The sequence below is a fragment of the Triturus cristatus genome, chromosome 3_2 (assembly GCF_964204655.1).
Source record: "Triturus cristatus chromosome 3_2, aTriCri1.1, whole genome shotgun sequence".
In the NCBI taxonomy this organism is placed as follows: Eukaryota; Metazoa; Chordata; class Amphibia; order Caudata; family Salamandridae; genus Triturus; species Triturus cristatus.
In genome coordinates this window covers 404,864,440-404,884,857 of record NC_140584.1, presented here as the reverse complement: position 1 = coordinate 404,884,857, position 20,418 = coordinate 404,864,440, and the positions used below count along the sequence as shown (strand labels likewise).

The window sequence follows — 20,418 nt, the reverse complement described above, 5'->3', positions numbered from 1 at the left end:
CTTTGGCTGTTCAGTTCTCCAGGACTTCTGGTGTGAACTTGGTTCGCAGACCCACCTGCGGGGTTGGTATTGCTGGGGTATCTATTCTAAGGTAAGGAATCTATAACTAATAGTGTGTCTGATGAACAAGTTACTTACCTTCGGTAACGATATAGCTTTGAGAGACATATATTAATTATAGATTCCTTACTGCCCCACCCATCCTCCCCGTTCTGCAAACTGACTCCTAGGGTAAGGGACTCCCTTTCTGGGCTCTAGTTGTGTGCACCAGTGGGCAGTGTCTTGCATGGCTCTGCGCTTCTGGTTGTGGAATGTTGTGTAATGATCTGACGTCCGCGCACAGGGGCGGCATGTAAGTATATACCGGGATGTCATTTTGGCGATCATGGCGCCAAGGACGACTACGAATTCGACCGATGCCACCTACTGACGCGCAGAGGTACTGCTGAAGAAAGTCTTCGGATCCAGTCTGATGCCTGGGGGTAATTCTAAGGTAAGGAATCTTCAACTAATGTCTCTTACTGATCTATTGTTACCGAAGGTAAGTAACTGGTTTGTTCAGGGAGAAGCTGTCCATCAAGGCTAAGATCTTGAACTCCAGGCATGTTACATGACTTCTGATGGAGGCTTCTGAGTTGCCTTGGACCCTCTCCACCTCCCCACCCCCCAAAAAATTGGCCTCTCCTGACATGCTCCACGACCTTTGCCATTTGACAAGCCCGTCTGTTTCCATGTGTGAGCAACTAAGTTGACTGTCCCCATATTTAAAGGCACTAGCATCATCTCTGGTAGTTTTGCAGCGTGAATCTTTCTGGATTCACTATGCTGTGCATTATTCCGCGATCTTGTGGTTGGGTCCGGATTCGTAGTCTTTTCTTTGTGTTTTTTTTTTTTTTGTAGCCCAGGTGGGCGTCGACGTCCACCATTTGGTGCACCTCCCGTGACGTCGTCGTGCTTCCTGCGGAAGTCCCACCTTTGGGGCGCCATCTTCAGATTCTTTTTTCCGCCGTTGGGTCTGGATCGTCATCGGGAAGCTCCAGAATTACACTCGAAGGAAGAAGGAAGAAAAGCGAGTTTCGTCGATAGAATCACTAGAAGATATCAGGAAAGGAAGAGATTTCATCAGGAGCGCGAAGAAAGGAGGACCAGCGCCCTTTTCTTCGACGGCCTTGGAGAATGCACGCTCAGAGACCCTGAGCGCAATGGACAAGACGCCATTCAAGTTCTGCCCAAACTGCCACCACAAGTTCGCGCAGAAAGACCAGCATCCGGTCTGCAACCTCTGCCTACCGGTAGATCACCAGAGTATCGACTGCAACGCCTGCTCAGCCTTCGCGCCGAAGACACTCAGGGTGAGAGAGCGGCAGAGAAGAGCCAACGCCAACATGGATGGCAAGGGGAAGCCCCCGACGCTCTACGATCTGGGCCTCTCCACGGACGACAAGGACAACGTCGCCGAGACAGCCGAAAACTTCACGGTCGTAGAGACCGACAAGAAAAAAGAAGACGAGGTAAGAGAATCGTCGAGCACAAAACAGAAAGTACCTCGACAACACGAGGGTGACTCGAGAAAATCTGAGTCAAAGTCCACGAAGGGAGCCCCGGCGCCGAAAACTTCGACGTCCAAAGGGGGAGCCACGGACAAGAGGCCGAGCGGATCCTTAGAAAAGGACTCCCTGGTGCCGAAAGACGCCGAAAGGCAAGGGTCGTCGAAAGCATCCCATGAAACGGGCCGATCGACGCAGAAAGAACGTTCGACGTCGACGCAAGTTTCATCGAAAAGACCCGCGGTCGACGCCGAAAGCATCTCCGAGATGGAGAAAAAGAAGAGGCGGCTCGAGGCCGAAATGGAGAACATATTTCAAAGGAAGGAGTTCGACGCCAGGATGAAGGAGTTCAAGATTCCAACGGTTTGATCGGCGGACGTCGGTGAGGTCGAAGACGAGTTCGACACCGAAGGGCTGACAAGGGATCTCGAAGAGGAAGAAGAGCCCTATTATGAGGGAGAAGCCGAGGAAGAAGACCAACGGTCGTTCTACGAATCGGCGGCATCTACCAGCAACGACGTCGAATGGCACGATCTCGACACCGAAAACCCGGAGGAGCCCGTGGACACGTACCCTTCGAGGCCTTCGCCACCCGACGACATCGGGGTCTACAATATGGTGGTCAGGAGCACAGCAATGGCCTTCGGCGTCAAACTCGACGAGGAGAAACCGAAAGCCGATTTTCTCGTCGAGACACTGCTCCCCATCCAGACAAGGAGCCAGTTCCTCCCCATGCTTCAAAGCGTGATGAATCAGGGGAGAGAAGCCTTCAAGGAACCTGCGACCTGCCGGTCGATCACGCCCAGGACAGAGAAGAAATATAAGCACTCCTCCCTGGACCCCCCTTACATCAAGGGTAGCGTGACCGCGGACTCCATCATAGCCTCCACGGCCAGGAGAAGGGCCAACGTACCAGCAACTTCGGGCCCACCTCCGGATAAGGAGAGCAGGAGGATTGACCTCACAGGAAGAAAGGTCGAGAGGAACGCCGCAATGCACTGGCGCATGGCGAATTCAAATGCACTCCTCAATAGACACCAATACCAGCACTGGGATGAGATGGGGGAGCTAGTAAAGCACCTCCCCGAAGAATACCGCCAGAGAGCCTCTCACCTGATAGACGAAGGCAAGAACATCGCCAACTCCTGTATAAAGACGGCGTTGGATGGGGCAGAGACTTCAGCAAGACTCATGGCCATAGGGGTCACAGAGAGGAGGCATGCATGGCTAAGAATCTCGGGATTCAAACCGGAAGTGCAGAACAACATCCTTGGCACCCCCTTCAACGGAGAGACACTGTTCGGAGCAACAGTGGACGACAAGCTCACCCAGCTGAAAAAGGAAAACGAGACGGCGAGGTCCATGGGGGCCCTACAGCTGAGGGGAATGAGGCGAGGAAATCCCTCGAGGAGACCCTACGGTAGGGGAGGAAGCCAGCAGGGGACGTCGCACCAGGCGTTCCAACAAAGTCAGCAGGTTGAAGGTCACGGACAAGGTCAGCAAAAGCAAAACTGGCAATATCAACCTCGGGGCCAGTCCTTTCGCGGGAGAGGGAACGGACGTGGCCAAAGGAGGAGAGGGGGCGAACAGCCCTCGACGAAGTGACTCAGCACGCAAGAGGTCGCCTACCCTCGTCAGGACCCCAAGGGTGAGGCGCAAAAAAGTGTCATCAGGGGGAAGAGAAGATTCAAGAGCCTACGAGCATACGACACCAGTAGGCGGAAGGCTGAGGTTCTACCTTCAGGAGTGGCGGCGTATAACCACAGACAAGTGGATACGGAACGTTGTGCAGTACGGATACTGCGTAGATTTGGAGAAAAGACCTCCAAACAGAAAACCAAAGGGAAGACTGAGATCGGCCCAAGAACTGGCAATACTCAGAGAAGAAACGCGGAAACTCCTGCAAAAGGGAGCCATAGAGACAGTGCCGTTCAGAGAACGCAACAAAGGGGTCTACTCAAACTACTTCGTGGTTCCGAAGGTAGACGGAGACCTCAGACCCATACTAGACCTCCGTTACCTAAACAAGTTCATCAGAACGCAAAGGTTCAAAATGACTTCACTGCAGGAGGTTCTGCCGCAGATAAGAGAAGGGGACTTCATGGTCACCGTGGACCTCAAGGATGCCTACCTTCACATCCCAATAAACAGAAGGCACAAGGGCCTTCTAAGATTCAACATCGAACAAGAACACTACCAGTTCACGACCCTGGCCTTCGGATTAAAATCAGCACCAAGGGTCTTTACAAAATGCCTGTCGGCGGTAGCGGCGCACCTACGAAGGCAGGGAATACATGTCTACCCCTACTTGGACGACTGGCTGGTCAAGGCAAACTCACGCGGAAAGTGCGAGAGGCACGCAAAACGCGTAACAGACACCCTCCCGAATCTGGGATTCTCGATCCACTGGGGAAAATCATCGATGGAACCGGAGCAGGTGAAGATTTTCCTGGGGGCAAAGATCAACTCCCGCAACAGTACAGTAGTGCCCAGCGACAGGAGGACAGAGGCTCTACTGAAGGAGGCGAAGCTCTAACAGAAGGGGCGAGCTCTGACAGGGCTGTGAGCAAGATGATGGGGATGATGGCGTCCTGTATCCAGCTGGTGCCGAATGTACGCCTGCACATGAGACCATTCCAGGAATGGCTACAACAACAATGGTCACAAGCAAACGGAAGTTGGGAGGATCTAGTGGTTGTTACGCACGCAGTGCAGGAGGAGATAACTTGGTGGAACAGAGACAACATAACAGCAGGGAGAAGCCTGACACCACCAATCCCAACAGTGACCATTACCACGGACGCATCGCAAAAGGGATGGGGAGCGCACATGGACAACCTCAGAGTGAGGGGTCTATGGACCCCAGCAGATGCGGTCCGCCATATCAACTACCTCGAGTTGAAAACAATCCTGCTAGCCCTGAAGGCATTCCAGAGGCACCTGTTCAACAAGAGGGTGTTGGTCCAAACAGACAACACCACGGCGATGTTCTACATCAACAAACAAGGGGGGACACAGTCGTTCCCGCTCTCATCCCTAGCTCAGGAGATTTGGAGATGGGCCATACCTCTCAGGATAGATCTACTGGCAATTCACCTACCGGGGAAGGACAATGTGGAGGCAGACTGGCTAAGCAGGCAGACCTCAGCATCACACGAGTGGGAGCTCAATGGCCAGGAAACGGAGAAACTCTTCCGGAGATGGGGGACTCCCACAATAGACCTTTTTGCAACACGCCACAATGCAAAATGCCAAAGCTTCGCGTCCAGGCAACCAGATCAGCAATCCAAGGGAAATGCCCTATGGATAAGCTGGTCGAGGACATTTGCCTACGCCTTTCCACCGATACCCCTGTTGCACAGAGTGCTCGACAAGTGCAGAACCAGCAACATGACCCTGATCCTGGTGGCTCCGCAGTGGGCGAGGCAGACATGGTTCTCACAAATTCAAGAAATGGCACACGGCGACCCATACAGGTTCGAGAGGAGGAAGGACCTGCTCTCAATGCAAAACGGAGAGGTCCTGCACCCAGAGCCAGAGACCCTCAACCTGGCGGCATGGCTCCTGAAGACCTAGAGTTCGCACACCTAAGATTGCCGCCGAGCACGATGCGGGTGCTACGGGAGGCGAGGAAACCAACTACACGAAAATGCTACAGCGCAAAATGGAAGAGGTTCACTGTGTGGTGCCGGAAAAAGGGCCTGCAAAACAGAATGACAAGAGACTCAACAGTACTGAGGTACCTCACACACCTTCTAAAGAGTAACCTCTGCTCGAGCTCACTAAGGGTACACCTAGCAGCCATCGTGGCCTACACCAGAGGTGAAAAAGGTGGAAGTTTCTTCAGCTCGCAGGTGGTGAGGAGATTCATGGAAGGAGCCAAAAGGATGGCCCCCCCGAAAAGGTTGCCGCCGCCGGCATGGAATCTGAATGTGGTCCTGACGGAGCTCATGAAGGCACCGTTTGAACCCATTCACAAGGCCACACTGCAGATGTTGACTATGAAAACAGCCTTTCTGGTGGCCATAACCTCACTACGCAGGGTGAGCGAGCTTCAAGCACTAACGCTGCAGGAACCCTACATTCAGATTCACAAAGATAGAATAGTCCTGAGAACGGACCCACACTTCATGCCCAAGGTAGTGTCGGCGTTCCACATGAATCAGAGTATCCAGATACCAAGTTTCTTCCAAAACCCGACTACAAACGCAGAAAAGGCACTGCACACCCTCGATGCCAGAAGAGCGGTGATGCACTACATTGAGAGAACCAAGGAACTCAGGAAGTCGAAACAGCTGTTTGTGTCCTTTGCTACTAGCTTCATGGGTAGGCCAGTGACTAAGGGCACCATCGCAAGGTGGATTGCCCTCACTATTCAATTCTGCCACAAACAAGCTGGACAGGAGCTAGCGAAGGGGCCGCAGGCTCACTCCACAAGGAAGAAAGGGGCCACCGTGGCCTTCCTGGCGAACACGCCCATCCAGGACATATGCCTCGCGGCAACTTGGGCATCTGTGCACACGTTCACGAAACACTACTACGTGGACATTCAGATGAACAAGGAAGCACAGGTTGGACAGAAGGTGCTTCAGCACATTTTCAACGACCAACGCTCATCTACCACCCAGCCGCCACACAATTAGGAAAACCGCTACAAAGTCTATGCACAGCATAGTGAATCCAGAAAGATTCACGCTGCAAAACGAATAGTTTCTTACCTGTCGGTGTAGTTTTGCAGCTTGAAGATCTTTCTGGATTCACTAGCGAACCCACCCACCTCCGCCAGGAAGATGAGGCTGGAGGAAGAGGGGGTAAAATGGAAAAGATCAAAGAAATGAAAACATACAGATAAAGGGACAAGAAGGATTAATCAATCGCCTAGGGTTAAAAAAAAAATAAAAAAAAAAAAAGAGGAAAGGAAAAAAGAACCCGAAGATGGCGCCCCAAAGGTGGGACTTCCGCAGGAAGCACGACGACGTCACGGGAGGTGCACCAAATGGTGGACGTCGACGCCCACCTGGGATACAAAAAAAACAAAACAAAGAAAAGACTACGAATCCGGACCCAACCACAAGATCGCGGAATAATGCACAGCATAGTGAATCCAGAAAGATCTTCAAGCTGCAAAACTACACCGACAGGTAAGAAACTATTCGTTTTCAAAACTGTGCATCATCCACTTATTCAGAACTACTATTTTGGTTAGTCTCTGGCCTCCTAGATTCAGAGTGGACATCTTCATAACGCTGGCTACCACAAAGGCTGCTATTTGAAAGAGGGATCTGCATGAATTTCATTCATATGTTCGTAGAGTATTTCCCATGTGATTGAATGGATAAGTCTCATAGTCCCCCTAGTCATTAGTGAGTGCTGCAGGTCACATTTTGGATTTAGCCACAGAATATTTAAAGCAATCCTTGTTGAGTTTGAAAGACCTCTTTCGAAGACTTTGTTTGGGATGTGCGCAGATTTTGATATGCACTGATCAAAGTCTAAGGTGTACACACTTCAATGATTAGGCTATAAGAAAGTTTCATAAAACAAACTACTGGTATTCAGAAAAATGTTTTACTAATAAATATCTCAACCCTCTAAAAACATTCACAGCAGCAGAAAAACCTTACTGCTACCAGCCTTCGACTGGATAAGTGCAGAGGCAACAAGTATTTATTGTTGGCATGGAAGAACCTGGCAACACCAAACATACTCTTGCCATTTCCTTGTTAGTCGTTCCATGATAGTTTTATGTTCAAACTGTCTGGTAGCATGACTAAACAAAAGTGGCCTATAAACATTGTGCAAAATAGATGTAAATTTAGTCCTCCTTTACCACTGTTTCCATAGAGTACAACTTATCCAATCTTTAACATTGAGTCTTCCGAGAAAAGGGATTGTGTTGCTGAAGCAGGTGTTGCATCCTTATTCAACACATCCTATAGAATTGTTTCAAAACCTGCCTAAATTAGTGCTAGCTGCTGATTCTTTGAATTGCATTCCATCGAGAACAAAATGCCCCGGATTGATGGCCACTGCCCACCTGTTGATTGGAGCCTTGTGAGTTTTGTAACTGTTAAGTTACTTTCGTGTTCATGAATATATTGAAACAGTGCTGCTTGAGAACAGATTTAAATATCAGAAAATCAAGTTCTTTAATACTTCAGAGGTCCTTTAAGCACTACTTTCATAACCAGGAACTGTTTTTTGAGGCCTGTCATTTGGCACTTCAGAACAATTTGTAAATCTGATCCAAGCCACAAAATGTAGAGAACACACCCAACATGTACATCTACATTAAATAAATACAAGCTGATAAAAGGAAAGTCTGAAAAAGGAATAAAGACCAGCAAACCAGAGGGTCTGAATGCTTGCCGTTAAACGGGTCTTCCTTCAGCTTCAAGGGAACTGGATTTTTGCATATCCTCTTTAGGGTGCATACTTACATATTTCAAGGAAACCTTTAAGTTTGAAATATATAAGAAAACACTACTATGTGTACAAGGTTCTTCTATCAGCCTGAAATAAGACTTATGCACATTATCCGTCTACATACTGGTAGTTTCTTCACTTCACACTTGGATCCAAAATAAGGTAATTGGTTCAGAAATCAACTTCTTTCTGAATGCAGACCAGCATTTCCATGCCATCTCCAATGTATTGCTTTACCTGAGGGGTCCAGAATACCCTCAGCAAGTCAGTGCAGTACCTCCAATATCCTGGATCAATTTTGGGGACCCAGATGAAATCCTGTTCCTTCATTGTAAGCACTATACATAAAATATGGCTTTTTCTTCTGGTAATTATGTTCAACAATTGGCCAATGTCCTCCCTCCTGAACTCATTGGTAATCTACATTTATTTCATCAGAACGACCCATCAATGTAGAAAATTATTGGTGTGTGGGTGGTCTATGTGCAACATGCGCGCTCTTAAACTTCCTTAATGTGATTGTGACCTCTGATTGCAAACCTCTATGTCCAGGAATCCTGGTCTCTTCAATAATCCACTTACAGTCTTGGAAATCGAGGGCATTTCATCTGGCCCTTGAATTCCTTTGTTCGAGGCATATGAGCTGCAGATTATACACTGTGCATAGATCGCCATCTGGTGTTGGGCCCGGATGTTTGCAGTTTGATTTTCTTCTTGGACAGTGTTTGGAAGTCACGAGTTCGGTGACTCCTCCTTCGGTCCGTACTGCACATGGGCTTCGGCTCCATCCTCAGATTGTTTTTTTCCGCCATCGGGCTCGGATGTAATACTTCGTGCTCCGGCTTAGAACCTTTCCAGTTCGACCTTCGACGAAAAATCCTCGTCCATCGAGATTCTTCAGACAAAATCATCTTCTTTATCTCTCTCTTCGGCACTTCTTCGATTCCAGGCATCGGCGGCAGCCTCCGGGCCTATCTCGACTCCGGGCCTATCTCGACTCCGGTCTCGGCCGATGGAAAGGACTCCCTTTAAGAAGTGCCCTAAATGTGGGTCTAAATTTCCCCACACCGATTTACATCAGGTGTGCAACCTCTGCCTCTCTCCCGAACACATGGCCCGAGACTGCCCCGCCTGCAAGTCTTTTCGATTGAAAAAGACTATTCGGGATCGAAGAGCTAGACGCACCATGGCGCACTCATCGACCTCGGCTCCACCTGACCTCTTCGGAGAAGACATCGGAGCTTCGGGACAGCAGCACACCGAACAGGAAGGCGACCTCGTCAGCGCTTCCGAGGCCGACGACTCCGACGTGAAAGAGATCACACCGGCGCAGAGGGTCGTGAGTACTCTACCCCCTCCCACTCCCGCGCCCACACCGAAAGACTCCGGTTACACCTTCGCCTCCGGGCCTAGGCAAAACCAAACATACCGCTTCCATCACCCCACCTTCGGGCCCGGTGAAGAGGCATCATAAGTCTCCCGGCGGCTCGGGCTCGAGCCAGCCTACTAGCGGTGCCGAAAAACACCCTTCGGCACCGAAGAAACCCACACCAAGCTCCGTTCCGAAGCCATCGGTGTCGAAACCTGGCCTCTCGGTGCCGACCAAACATAAATCCCTCGGCGCCGAAACTCCCGTGCCGAAACCTGCCTCGGCACCGAAAGAAAAATCAGAGGCCCCGCAAAAGCATGGCATAGATAAACCAAAGAAGCAGTCGGCCCCGAAAACATCGGCGCCAACAGACCAATCGGTGCCGGAGGAACTATTCACGCCAGATCCTCGACAAAAGACTTTAACAAAGGATCCAAAGACTGGACATTTGACTTTGTCTTCAAAGAAAAGACATTTAGACAAGCCAGCTCCTCCTCCACCGCCAAAACGGAAGGACTCTGCCACATCCCCTTTCAGAGTACCCTCCCCACCGCCTCCACCTCCCCCATCTCCGCCCCCTCCACCCTTGCCTCATCGCTCTCCAACCCCGTCTCCAGACCCTGATGACCAAGGGGATCCATACTATGATCCAACAGATACCCCACAAGACCCCACCCCTCCGGGAACACCAGACCCATGGGAGGATTATCATAATCCAGACGTCCCAGATGTGCCTCAGGATGATCTTTATCCATCCAGGCCATCTCCACCAGAGGACTCCTTGGGGTTCCACCACTTGTTACAACGGGCGGCACATTATCATGGGGTGGGGTTACACAGTGATCCAGTTGAGGAAGACTTCCTACTTGATACCTTTGACATCGCAGATAAATCTACTGCCATACTACCCATGCTTAAAGGGGTGACCAAACATACAGCAGAGGTTTTCAAAGACCCAGTCAGGGCTAGGGTCTTAAACCCCAGAATAGAGAAAAAATATAAGGCCGCCCCCACAGATCCTGCCTATATTAAAGGACCTGCACCCTTCGACTCATTAGTGGTATCCACAGCTAGGAAGCGGTCCAATTCTCGGTCATCGGGTGAGGCTCCACCACCCGATAAGGAGTCCAAGCTCCTAGACGCGTCAGGCAAACGCACTGCCTCGCAAGCTGCCAATATGTGGCGTATCGCCAACACGCAAGCGCTGTTGGCAAGGTACGACAGAGCGCACTATGATGAGCTGGAGACTATCATGCAACATCTAAAAATAGGGCTCATAAACTAATACAAGAGGGAAAGACCATTACCAACACCTCTATTAAATGTGCACTTGATGCAGCAGACACAGCTTCCAGGGCTATAAACACCAGTGTTCTGCTTCGCCGCCACGCCTGGCTCAGAATCTCAGGCTTTAAGCCAGAGGTACAAGCATCTATACTAAACCACCCTTTTGACCAACAACACTTATTTGGCCCGAAAGTAGACAAAGCCCTGGAAAAAATGAAAAAAGATAGATACGGCGAAGTCTATGGGAGCATTACAGTCCCACCCTCCTAGACGCTCTTTTCGCCGCGCCTCCTTTCGAGGCACTGGCAGGGGCTACTCTGCCAAGAACCCCTCCACATCCTACAAGTCCCCTCCTCAGACTACCTTCACAAAGGGCTATCAAAGAGGTGGATATAGAGGAAACAATAATAAAGGCAGGGGCAAAACCAACACCGCCCGTTCTGCCACACCGCCTACACAATGACTTTCCCCCGCTCCCCCAGACCATTCCACTCCAGTCGGGGGCAGACTACAAAACTTCTTTCAAACCTGGGAGACCATAACATCAGACAAATGGGTGACCCAAATTATTCGGTCAGGGTAGTGTCTCGAATTAACATCCACACCCCCAAATATTCCACCCAGGCACCGTACAATGTCGCAAGAACATTCCACATTGCTGAAACAAGAGGTAATCTCCCTCCTGCAAAAACAGGCTATAGAGCAGGTCCCCATCAATCAACAAAATTTAGGGGTCTACTCTCTGTACTTTCTGATACCAAAAAGAGACGAGACTCTACGACCCATTCTAGACCTCCGGCCTCTAAATGCATACATACATTCAGACCATTTTCACATGGTAACTCTCCAACAAGTTCTCCCACTCCTCTGCCAGAACGATTTTCTCACCACACTGGACTTGAAAGACACATACTTTCATATTCCAATACACCCTTCTCACAGAAAGTACCTCAGATTTGTAGTGGACGGCCAACATTATCAGTTCAAGGTTCTCCCCTTCGGGGTCACAACCGCACCAAGAGTGTTCACCAAATGCCTAGCAGTAGTGGCGGCACACCTCAGAAGACAAAACATTCACGTCTTCCCCTACCTGGACGACTGGCTAATAAAAGCCACGTCCTACAACCAATGTGTGCAACATACAAACACTACCATCCAACTACTTCACCCGCTAGGTTTCACGGTGAACCACCAAAAGTCCCAGCTGATACCGTCTCACACAAAGCAATACCTCGGTGCCACTATAGACACCTCAAAAGCTATAGCCTATCCCAATTCAGCCAGAATCGCAAGCATACAAGCCTTGCGTCAAAGATTCATTCCTCGGCACTCTCTCCCAGCAAGAGTGTTTATGAAGCTAATAGGGATGATGGCATCTTGCATCTTCATAGTGCCTCATGCAAGACTCCACATGCGTCCACTCCAAGAGTGCCTAGCACGCCAGTGGAACCAGGCCCAGGGGCAACTGACGGATCTGGTGTTGGTGGAGGGTCGCACCCATCGCTCTCTGCAGTGGTGGAACACCACAAATCTTTCCAAAGGGCGACCGTTCCTGGACCCGGTTCCTCAGGTAATTCTAACAACGGACGCATCGCTCTCCGGTTGGGGAGCGCATCTATTACACCTCACAGTGCAAGGTATATGGACGCCACAACAAAGTTACTCCACATAAACCATCTGGAGTTATTGGCGATCTTTCTAGCCCTAAAATCATTTCAGAAACAAGTCTCAGCCAAAGCAGTCCTCATTCGCACAGACAATATGACTGCAATGTACTACATTCAAAAACAGGGGGGGGGGGACACACTCTCCACAGCTCTCTCGGTTAGCACAGAGCATATGGAGATGGGCAATCCCGCAAAAAGTCTTTCTCCTGGCACAACACGTCTCAGGGATACAAAACACCATGGCAGATCTGCTCAGCAGACAAACGCAGCAAATGCACGAATGGGAACTGCACCCACAAGTTCTTCACCCATTCTTTCACAAGTGGAGGCATCCTCAGATAGACCTCTTCGCCACCAACGAAAACAAAAAATGCCCAAGCTTCGCCGCCAGATACCCACACCCATTGTCCAAAGGCAATGCGATATGGATGAACTGGTCAGGCAAATTTGCATACGCCTTTCCACCTCTCCCGCTAATTCCATTAGTGGTAAGGAAGCTACAACAGCACTCCCTCACACTCATTCTGGTAGCACCAACATGGGCCAGGCAGCCGTGGTACACCACACTACTACAGCTCTCAGTGGTACCACACCAAAAACTACACCTGTCCCCATGCCTTCTAACCCAGAACCATGGAGAAATCGGGCACCCGGACCCAGCTCAGCTCAATCTTGCGATCTGGCTCCTGAAATCTTAGAATTTGGATACCTTAACCTTCCCCCTGATTGCATGAACATTATCAGGGAAGCCAGACGTCCTACCACTCGAGCATGCTATGCCGCAAAGTGGAAAAGATTTGTTGTTTACTGCCGTAACAATACAATCAACCCTTTAGATGTATCCATACAGCACATCATATGTTACCTGCTCCATCTACAAAGGTGTAACCTGGCATACACATCCATCCGTTTACACCTAGCAGCAATTGCTGCTTACCTGCAAAACAGACAGCATTTATCACTTTTCAGAGTGCCTACTATTAAAGCTTTCATGGAAGGCCTTAAAAGAGTAATTCCACCCAGAGCACCACCCTCACCCGTGTGGAATCTAAACGTAGTTCTTACAAGGCTGATGGGACCGCCTTTCGAACCAATGAATAAATGTGAGCTACAGTTCCTTACTTGGAGAACAGCTTTTCTCGTAGATATCACTTCCCTTAGAAGGGTTAGTGAAATACAAGCGTTCACTACACAAGAACCTTTTCTACAGATACATCACAATAAGGTGATACTTCGCACAAATCCAAAATTTCTGCCCAAGGTCATTTCCCCCTTCCATCTCAATCGGTGGAATTACCGTTTTTTTTTCTCGCAACCTCAATCTGTTGCAGAAAGGGCTCTACATACACTTGATGTTAAAAGGGCTTTACTTTACTATATACAAAGAACGCAATCTTTTAGAAAGACTAAACAGCTGTTTGTCTCGTTCTCTCCACCACATAAGGGCAACCCCATCTCAAAATCGGGGATAGCTAGGTGGATTGTAAAGTGCATACAAATTTGCTATCACAAAGCAAAAAGAACATTATCTGTTCCACCTAAAGCCCACTCTACAAGAAAGATAGGGGCTTCTATGGCGTTTCTAGGTAACATACCCTTAGATGACATCTGCAAAGCAGCCACATGGTCAACACCGCACACCTTCACAAAACATTACTGTGTAGATGTGCACGCCAAACAAGCTAGTGTGGGCCAGGCTGTATTAAAAACACTGTTTCAAACCACTGCAACGGATACCGGTGGTCGCCGCTAAGGTTGGGTACTGCTATATAATCTATGCACAGTGTATAATCTGCAGCTCATATGCCTTGAACTTAATATGCTACTTACCAGTAGGCATCTGTTCTTGGCATGTAGAGCTGCAGATCTATACACGCCCAGCCGCCTCCCCGGCTACCTGTATCCGTTCCAGTCCCATCTTATTTAGATACAACACACATGGGTTTCTTTACTATTATCACTACGCTCCATCTTTTCCCTGCTGGCGAAAAACAATCTGAGGATGGAGCCGAAGCCCATGCGCAGTACGGACCGAAGGAGGAGTCACCGAACTTGTGACTTCCCAAACACTGTCCAAGAAGAAAAACAAACTGCAAACGTCCGGGCCCAACACCAGATGGCGATCTATGCACAGTGTATAGATCTGCAGCTCTACATGCCAAGAACAGATGCATACTGGTAAGTAGCATATTCCTTCCCATTCATGTTATTGTGACAGATGTCTTATTTGTACGATTTGATTTAAGCAAACTGGAAAGGGACAGGATGAAGGACACCATTGATTTAAGTTCAAAATGGTATTGATAGTTCCCCGCCCTGTGTCCAAAATGCTGAAATTGATACATTTAGCAGACTTGTGCTAGAAAACAGTCATACTTAGGGTTTAATTTGTAATGGTAGGATTGTTTCAAGACTTGTGAAATCAGCAGGTATTTGCAAATGGAAACTAGAATAAATGCTTGGACTTTGCATCCAGGTTCTGCAAAATGGTTAGCAGTAAATGCTAACTGGCAAGCTGGTCGAGGAACATTTTACATGCTTTTGCTTCATACCTTTGATTGCCAAATATATTAACTAAATGGAACAGTACAGTGCAGTCTGCATCAGTGTTGATGAAAGCTTTGATGGTGTGGTACCTTTGGTACCTTAGGTTGTCTGTCCTACGTGGCCTTAGTGTTGGGGGGGCGTATTGTATGCATTGATGTCTACTTTCGAGAGGATTCCCAAATCCCAGTTTTCGATAAGTAGTTTTGGATGAGACCTTTAGTTGATATTGAGTATCGAATGGGAATGTTTTCTTGTCTGCTGCTGCCTTTCTTTTGCACTTTCCTTCTGGGTGTCCTTAGAGTGAAGGATTAGCGGAGGTAGGTTGAACAACTCCTCCTCAGCCCTTTGAATGTCCTGAAGCCACTACCTGGAACCTATTCTGTAGACTCTGCATTCTGATGTTCTGCCTGTCCTTCAGGATTCTCCTCCTGGATGGGTTCTGGCTTTGGCTGCCTTCAGAATAATAGGCATCCAGGTGGCGCACTATACAAAGGTCATACGGGTCTGGTTGGGAAATGACCAGCCTGCGCCAAGATAAAAGCTCAGTGAAGATGTGTTGAGTGAAAAAGTCAAAGATTCTGTCAAGAAAAAAGAAATACACTACTGGTTATTGGTGACCTCTAGTGACATGGTTTTGAAAAGGTTTAAGAGGGATTTCAGTAGGAGGAAACTCCATAAAGTTTAGTTTGGTACTCTAGGATCAGTCTGCTGTGGGGCATGAAAGGACACTGGAGGAATGGTGAGGCCTTTAACGGCAGTGCCAGCTTTCATGTTTTTGGCAGCCTCTCTGCGAACAATGCCCTTAATTTCCATTTTTTCCCTTTAAAAAAGGCTCGTGAAAGAGGTTTCTTTTCATTTTGAGCTAATTTAATAATTTGTTTTAATTGGAGGTTTGTTGTAAAAAGAATGAATTTTTGCCTCTTAATATGCTAAGCACACTTTCTATTGAAAAGTCTTGCGCATAAATACATTTAAAAATATATTTTATACAGCACTCTGGAATCCTGCATTTAGGTAGGACAGCTCAGTTCTTATGACTGAGTAGAATTCCCCCTTGAAGAAAACTAAAGTTACAGGTAAGTAACATTAGGAAAGAATCCTAATCGAAATAGTTTTACATTTTCGCCTCTTTATACACAAAACATTAATGGAAAGAAAAACACGTAGCAATTCAAACCACTTCAGATGGCTGACTTGAAATGTTTCATGGATGGTGCTTATCAGGTTATGAGCACTTATAGAGCGCATGGCTGCCCCAGCAACGGTGCGTCCCAGCGCTAAATCAGATTGAGGTGGACAGAGAAGCGGGTTGGCTAAAGGTTGGAGAAAAGCCACGTCTTAATCATTTTCCTAAAAGACCAATGGTCTTGCGGGCAGCAAGAGGGATGGAATTCCAGAGGGCAGGTGCCAATTCCCTGAAAGAGCGCCCTCCTGCTCCGGTCCTGCGCACCTACGGGACACAGGCCAGGTGCAGGTCCGCGGAGCGCATGGCTCAAGCCTGAGTATACAGCGAACAAATCTCGCTCCAAATTTGCGGACCCAGGCCATGCAGAATCTTAAGTGTGGTCTATAGTGTCTTAAAGTAAACTCTCTGTTCTATAGGTAACCAGTGAAGCGGTCAAAGGAGGTCAGAGGCATGGCAATTTTTAGGTAGTGCAAAAAGCGTGCGGGCAGCTGCATTCTGAGCCTGTTGGAAGTATTTTCGTCACAGCTGTGTTGGCCCCAAGTATTAGCCCATTACAATAGTCTAGACTTGACAACACGGTAGATTGAACAATCGTTTGTCTGGTGCGTCAAAGAATCCCAAAATAGGTTTCAAGCCACGTAAAAGACAAAAACAGGTGCCTGCCACAGCCTTGGCCTGCACCTCTAAAGAAAGGGTGCTGTCTTATCAGAACTCCCAGATTCTTAACCACGCTTTTCGGCTGGGGAGGGGTACCAAGGACTCAGGTCCTTGGCAGTATTTACTTTTTTTCTCACTGAGCTGCTCGAATGGCAAATTAGTCTTTCATACGGAAAGTTTCTTTTGAATATGCTCTAAATTGCACAGAATTTTCTTTGAAAATCCTGCAATACAGGTAATGACATGTTTTCCACACTGTAAATTAGAAAGTTGTCCTTTTTGGCTGATCTTACAAAGCACTATCTTTTTTGTGAGGCCTGGTTGATATAAACACCAATTCTTTCAAGATACCAAATGGTTTCGTTAGATTCATGACCTCGCTTTCTTGATTCTTCTTTTTAGGAGGATTGATATATCCCCCACAGCGTTTAGAAAAGGCTTTGCTCATGAAGAAGCAAAGATCTCCAAGGAATCAGGCAACAAGGTAAAGTATTTTTTTTTTAAACCATGCAGAATTGTTGTACATTGGGTATTATCTTTAAAAACGTTGCTTTTCTTGCTCTCGACTTAAGTTTGTGTTTTTCTTTTAAGGATGTGCATAATTCTAAAATGATCTACAAAGGGTATAATGTTTATTAAATATATCAACACAACCTTTGTGAAGTGGTTAGAATATGGTAAAAATGAGCCCAAAAAATCAATTGAGGTGAGCTTGAAAAAAGGATTTTTGGAACTCAAGTGCCCCTGATGAGAAGAAACTTGTTGTGGTTGTTATTTCTGCGTGTAAGTATTACATCAATTGTATACATGCAATATTACCAACCATGTTTGCAAACTCCATGCATGTCAATGGAAAACTGTTACAATTTAATGTCGGAACAAAGTACGTAATTGCTCATTAGATTTTTAACACCGTGCATATGTTTTTGTTTTCATTGCTCCTTGTTGCTTATCATATTTTTAAGAAAATGTTAAATAATTTTTGCTTTAAAACTTAGGAGCCCAAAGTGGACAGAAATCTACTGGTATCATTCATGATAGTCCTAATTAGTAATTTTACTGAAGTTATTTGGAGTTTGTTGTATTAAAAAAATGGTAATGGCTTCTAGATTATTTTTTAATCCCACAAGTGTCTTAACGTCTGTCTTGCACTTGTAATGTGAATACTCATTTTCTCTTTGTATTCAGCATTCATAGCAAAGATCTGAATTGTACTTTTATTAGACCATGTTGAATACAGTTGTTTGTTGCCAAAAATGCATTGATAGGGAAGACAGTTTAAACATCGTTTTGCCTGTCATTGTAGCAATACACTTTTTTCAAATAGTTGTCCCTTGTTCAGGATGGTCCAGTCATTGTTTGAATGTAAAATACAGTACTGAGCAAAGTTCATTCTTCCGAACAGAACATGGACTCTTGCATCCCAGTGAGCATGCAAGATGTTTTATACCTTTGAGAAGAAGCAGGTGGGAAATTGAGACCTAATGTAGGAACCGAGGGGCAGAATCTACATTGAGCTACTTTATTAAAGCTGCTGTGGTCACTTTGGTCTTTCTATTGAGCTGCTTCCGGGCCCTTTATACTAGATTTCACCTCTGTTTTCTCTGAGCAAGGTGGACCTTCTGCTAAAACTATCACTAATGGAAGTTTTCACTTCTAGCCAGTTTGCAAATCATTAGCTTGTCACCCCACTCCTATTCCAGGTTTGTAGAAAAGTCAGATCACCCAGACATAGCATTTGCTATGGCGTTATGTCTTTTTCAAGCCTTTGCGTCTTAATGGTTGACGATTTTGCACTTGAACAGTCTTTAGATTTTTATTTTGTGTTCACAGTTCTAAAATCACAGTTCAACATTGTTTATCAAAGTATTGACTCCATACAATCAGTTGGGTTGAATTTATACTGCTTTATGGAAGATTTAGACTGATGCATTTCAGTGTTAAGTAGGAGAGTGTTATCCTTGAATTAATATTCTAAACCCTACTGAAAATTGAATGCATTTATACTGGTCTCTGACTCCATTGAGTTTACCTGGTTTTGGTTTGTTTATATGGGGTTAGATTAAGAGGTTGGTGATATGGTCTGGTTTATTCTGAATAAAGTGTTTTTGCTGGGATCCGCCCAAAGATATCTATTATAGACCATAATTTATTTTCCATTGTGTTCTGTTATATTCATAGCACTGTTGAGAGAGGATGATAATCTAAGGATGCATTTTGACATAGTGCCCTGTAATGTACTGCTAATCAAAACACTAAATTAAAACGGAAAAAGAACTTAATCAATTGTAGATTAATTTTGCAAAGAGCTGTCTTCATGTGTACTCAAGAACTGTGAGGTTGTTGCTTTTAAAGTAGGATCTTCTGTAACCAGGGAAAGCGTGCGGAAATTGGCACTTTTCTGAAAGGGAAACAATACTATCCATTGTAGCAGGTTGTCCAGCATCGGGAGTATTTCTACAAACTGATTTTAACCAAAGTTGCACATTACCTTAACTAGATTCTGACATTGGATAGACAAAATAATGTTGAAAGTAAGTGAATAATGGAGTAATTTAATGCAACTTGAGAAAATTGAACATAAAGTAGGAGCTGTCCAGAAAACGAAGGTAACCATTCTAAAATGTAGTATGCAGGGAATTGTAAAATAAGGAGGATTCTTATAGTGATTTGATGCAGGAATAAATAATACATATGCCATCCTTCTGGATGCCTGCCAAAGAGGCAGAGGGTTGAAAGGTTTTGCTGTGACAGTTGGTAAAAATCTATTTGCTGTACCTGCTCAAAGTTTGAGCACTCAATATTTCTTTAAGTTGTGTAGCATTAGACATGGCCCCATTAAAGCAGCACCTTATTTTCTCAAACCTTGTATCCAGAGTATGGTGCATACTGTAGAATGCTTGACCTCGACCAGTAAGACTTGAAAAGCAGAGTTTGGAAATAGATATAAATTATTTTTACTTATAATTCTGTTATTAATCTGTATGTGCCTTAGAGAGAAAACAAACTGATTCAAAATTACTCTTGAAATTCATTTGCCTGAACTCATAAATCTTCTCTTTCCATTCAGGAATAGTTAGAACTGAGCTAATGCATAGTTTGCTCTACATTTAGCATACCTTTTGGTAAATTAACCACCTTTTAGCACTTGAAGTACCGGATAACCAGGGCCACTGGAATTATGCGATTGTGCACCATGAAGATTTTCGCATAATTATAGATGTGCCACCTAATCAATCTGCTGCATAATCTGCAGATTTCAACAAAAAAATTGTTTCTGGTTTATACAGTTCAAGAGTTACTAAAAATGCAGCGACTCATGTTGCTGCGTGGTGCAAGGCCCTTTGCAAAGCTGAACTGATCACCTTTGTGTTGCTTATTGCTATATTTGGGTGTTACACTGGTACTAATGAGGTGCAACAAATGCTCAAAGTGCTACCAAGTTTTAAAACGACAATGATGAAAAATGAGCTAATTCGATTATAAAATGTGCTACATTAGAATGCATAATTTGCCTTTTCTTGGGGCATAATTTTCCCTACCCTGCCGCATAATTTGGCCCCCTCGTGCTGCATAATTACAGTGGTCTTGCTGATAACCATGCATAATAATGTGGTGGACGTTGATGTTTAAGTCAGAGCAGCAAGAGTTATCTTAATCTGTTATCTTTTTCTAATTTTGCATCAATATGTGTTCTCTCTCCGATCTCATGTTAAGCACAAAAGTAAAAAC

The 20,418-nt window shown here is 46.3% G+C and overlaps 1 protein-coding gene across 8 annotated transcripts in view; it reads left to right on the top strand.

Moving 5' to 3' along the window:
* Positions 1-20,418, top strand: part of THRAP3 (thyroid hormone receptor associated protein 3) — a 257,145-nt gene that overhangs the window by 179,296 nt on the left and 57,431 nt on the right. For all 8 annotated transcript variants that reach the window (XM_085647945.1, XM_085647942.1, XM_085647943.1 and 5 more), the window contains one exon: positions 17,089-17,170. In XM_085647945.1, the coding sequence (XP_085504071.1) occupies positions 17,089-17,170 (82 nt within the window). The remainder of the gene's footprint in view (positions 1-17,088; positions 17,171-20,418) is intronic.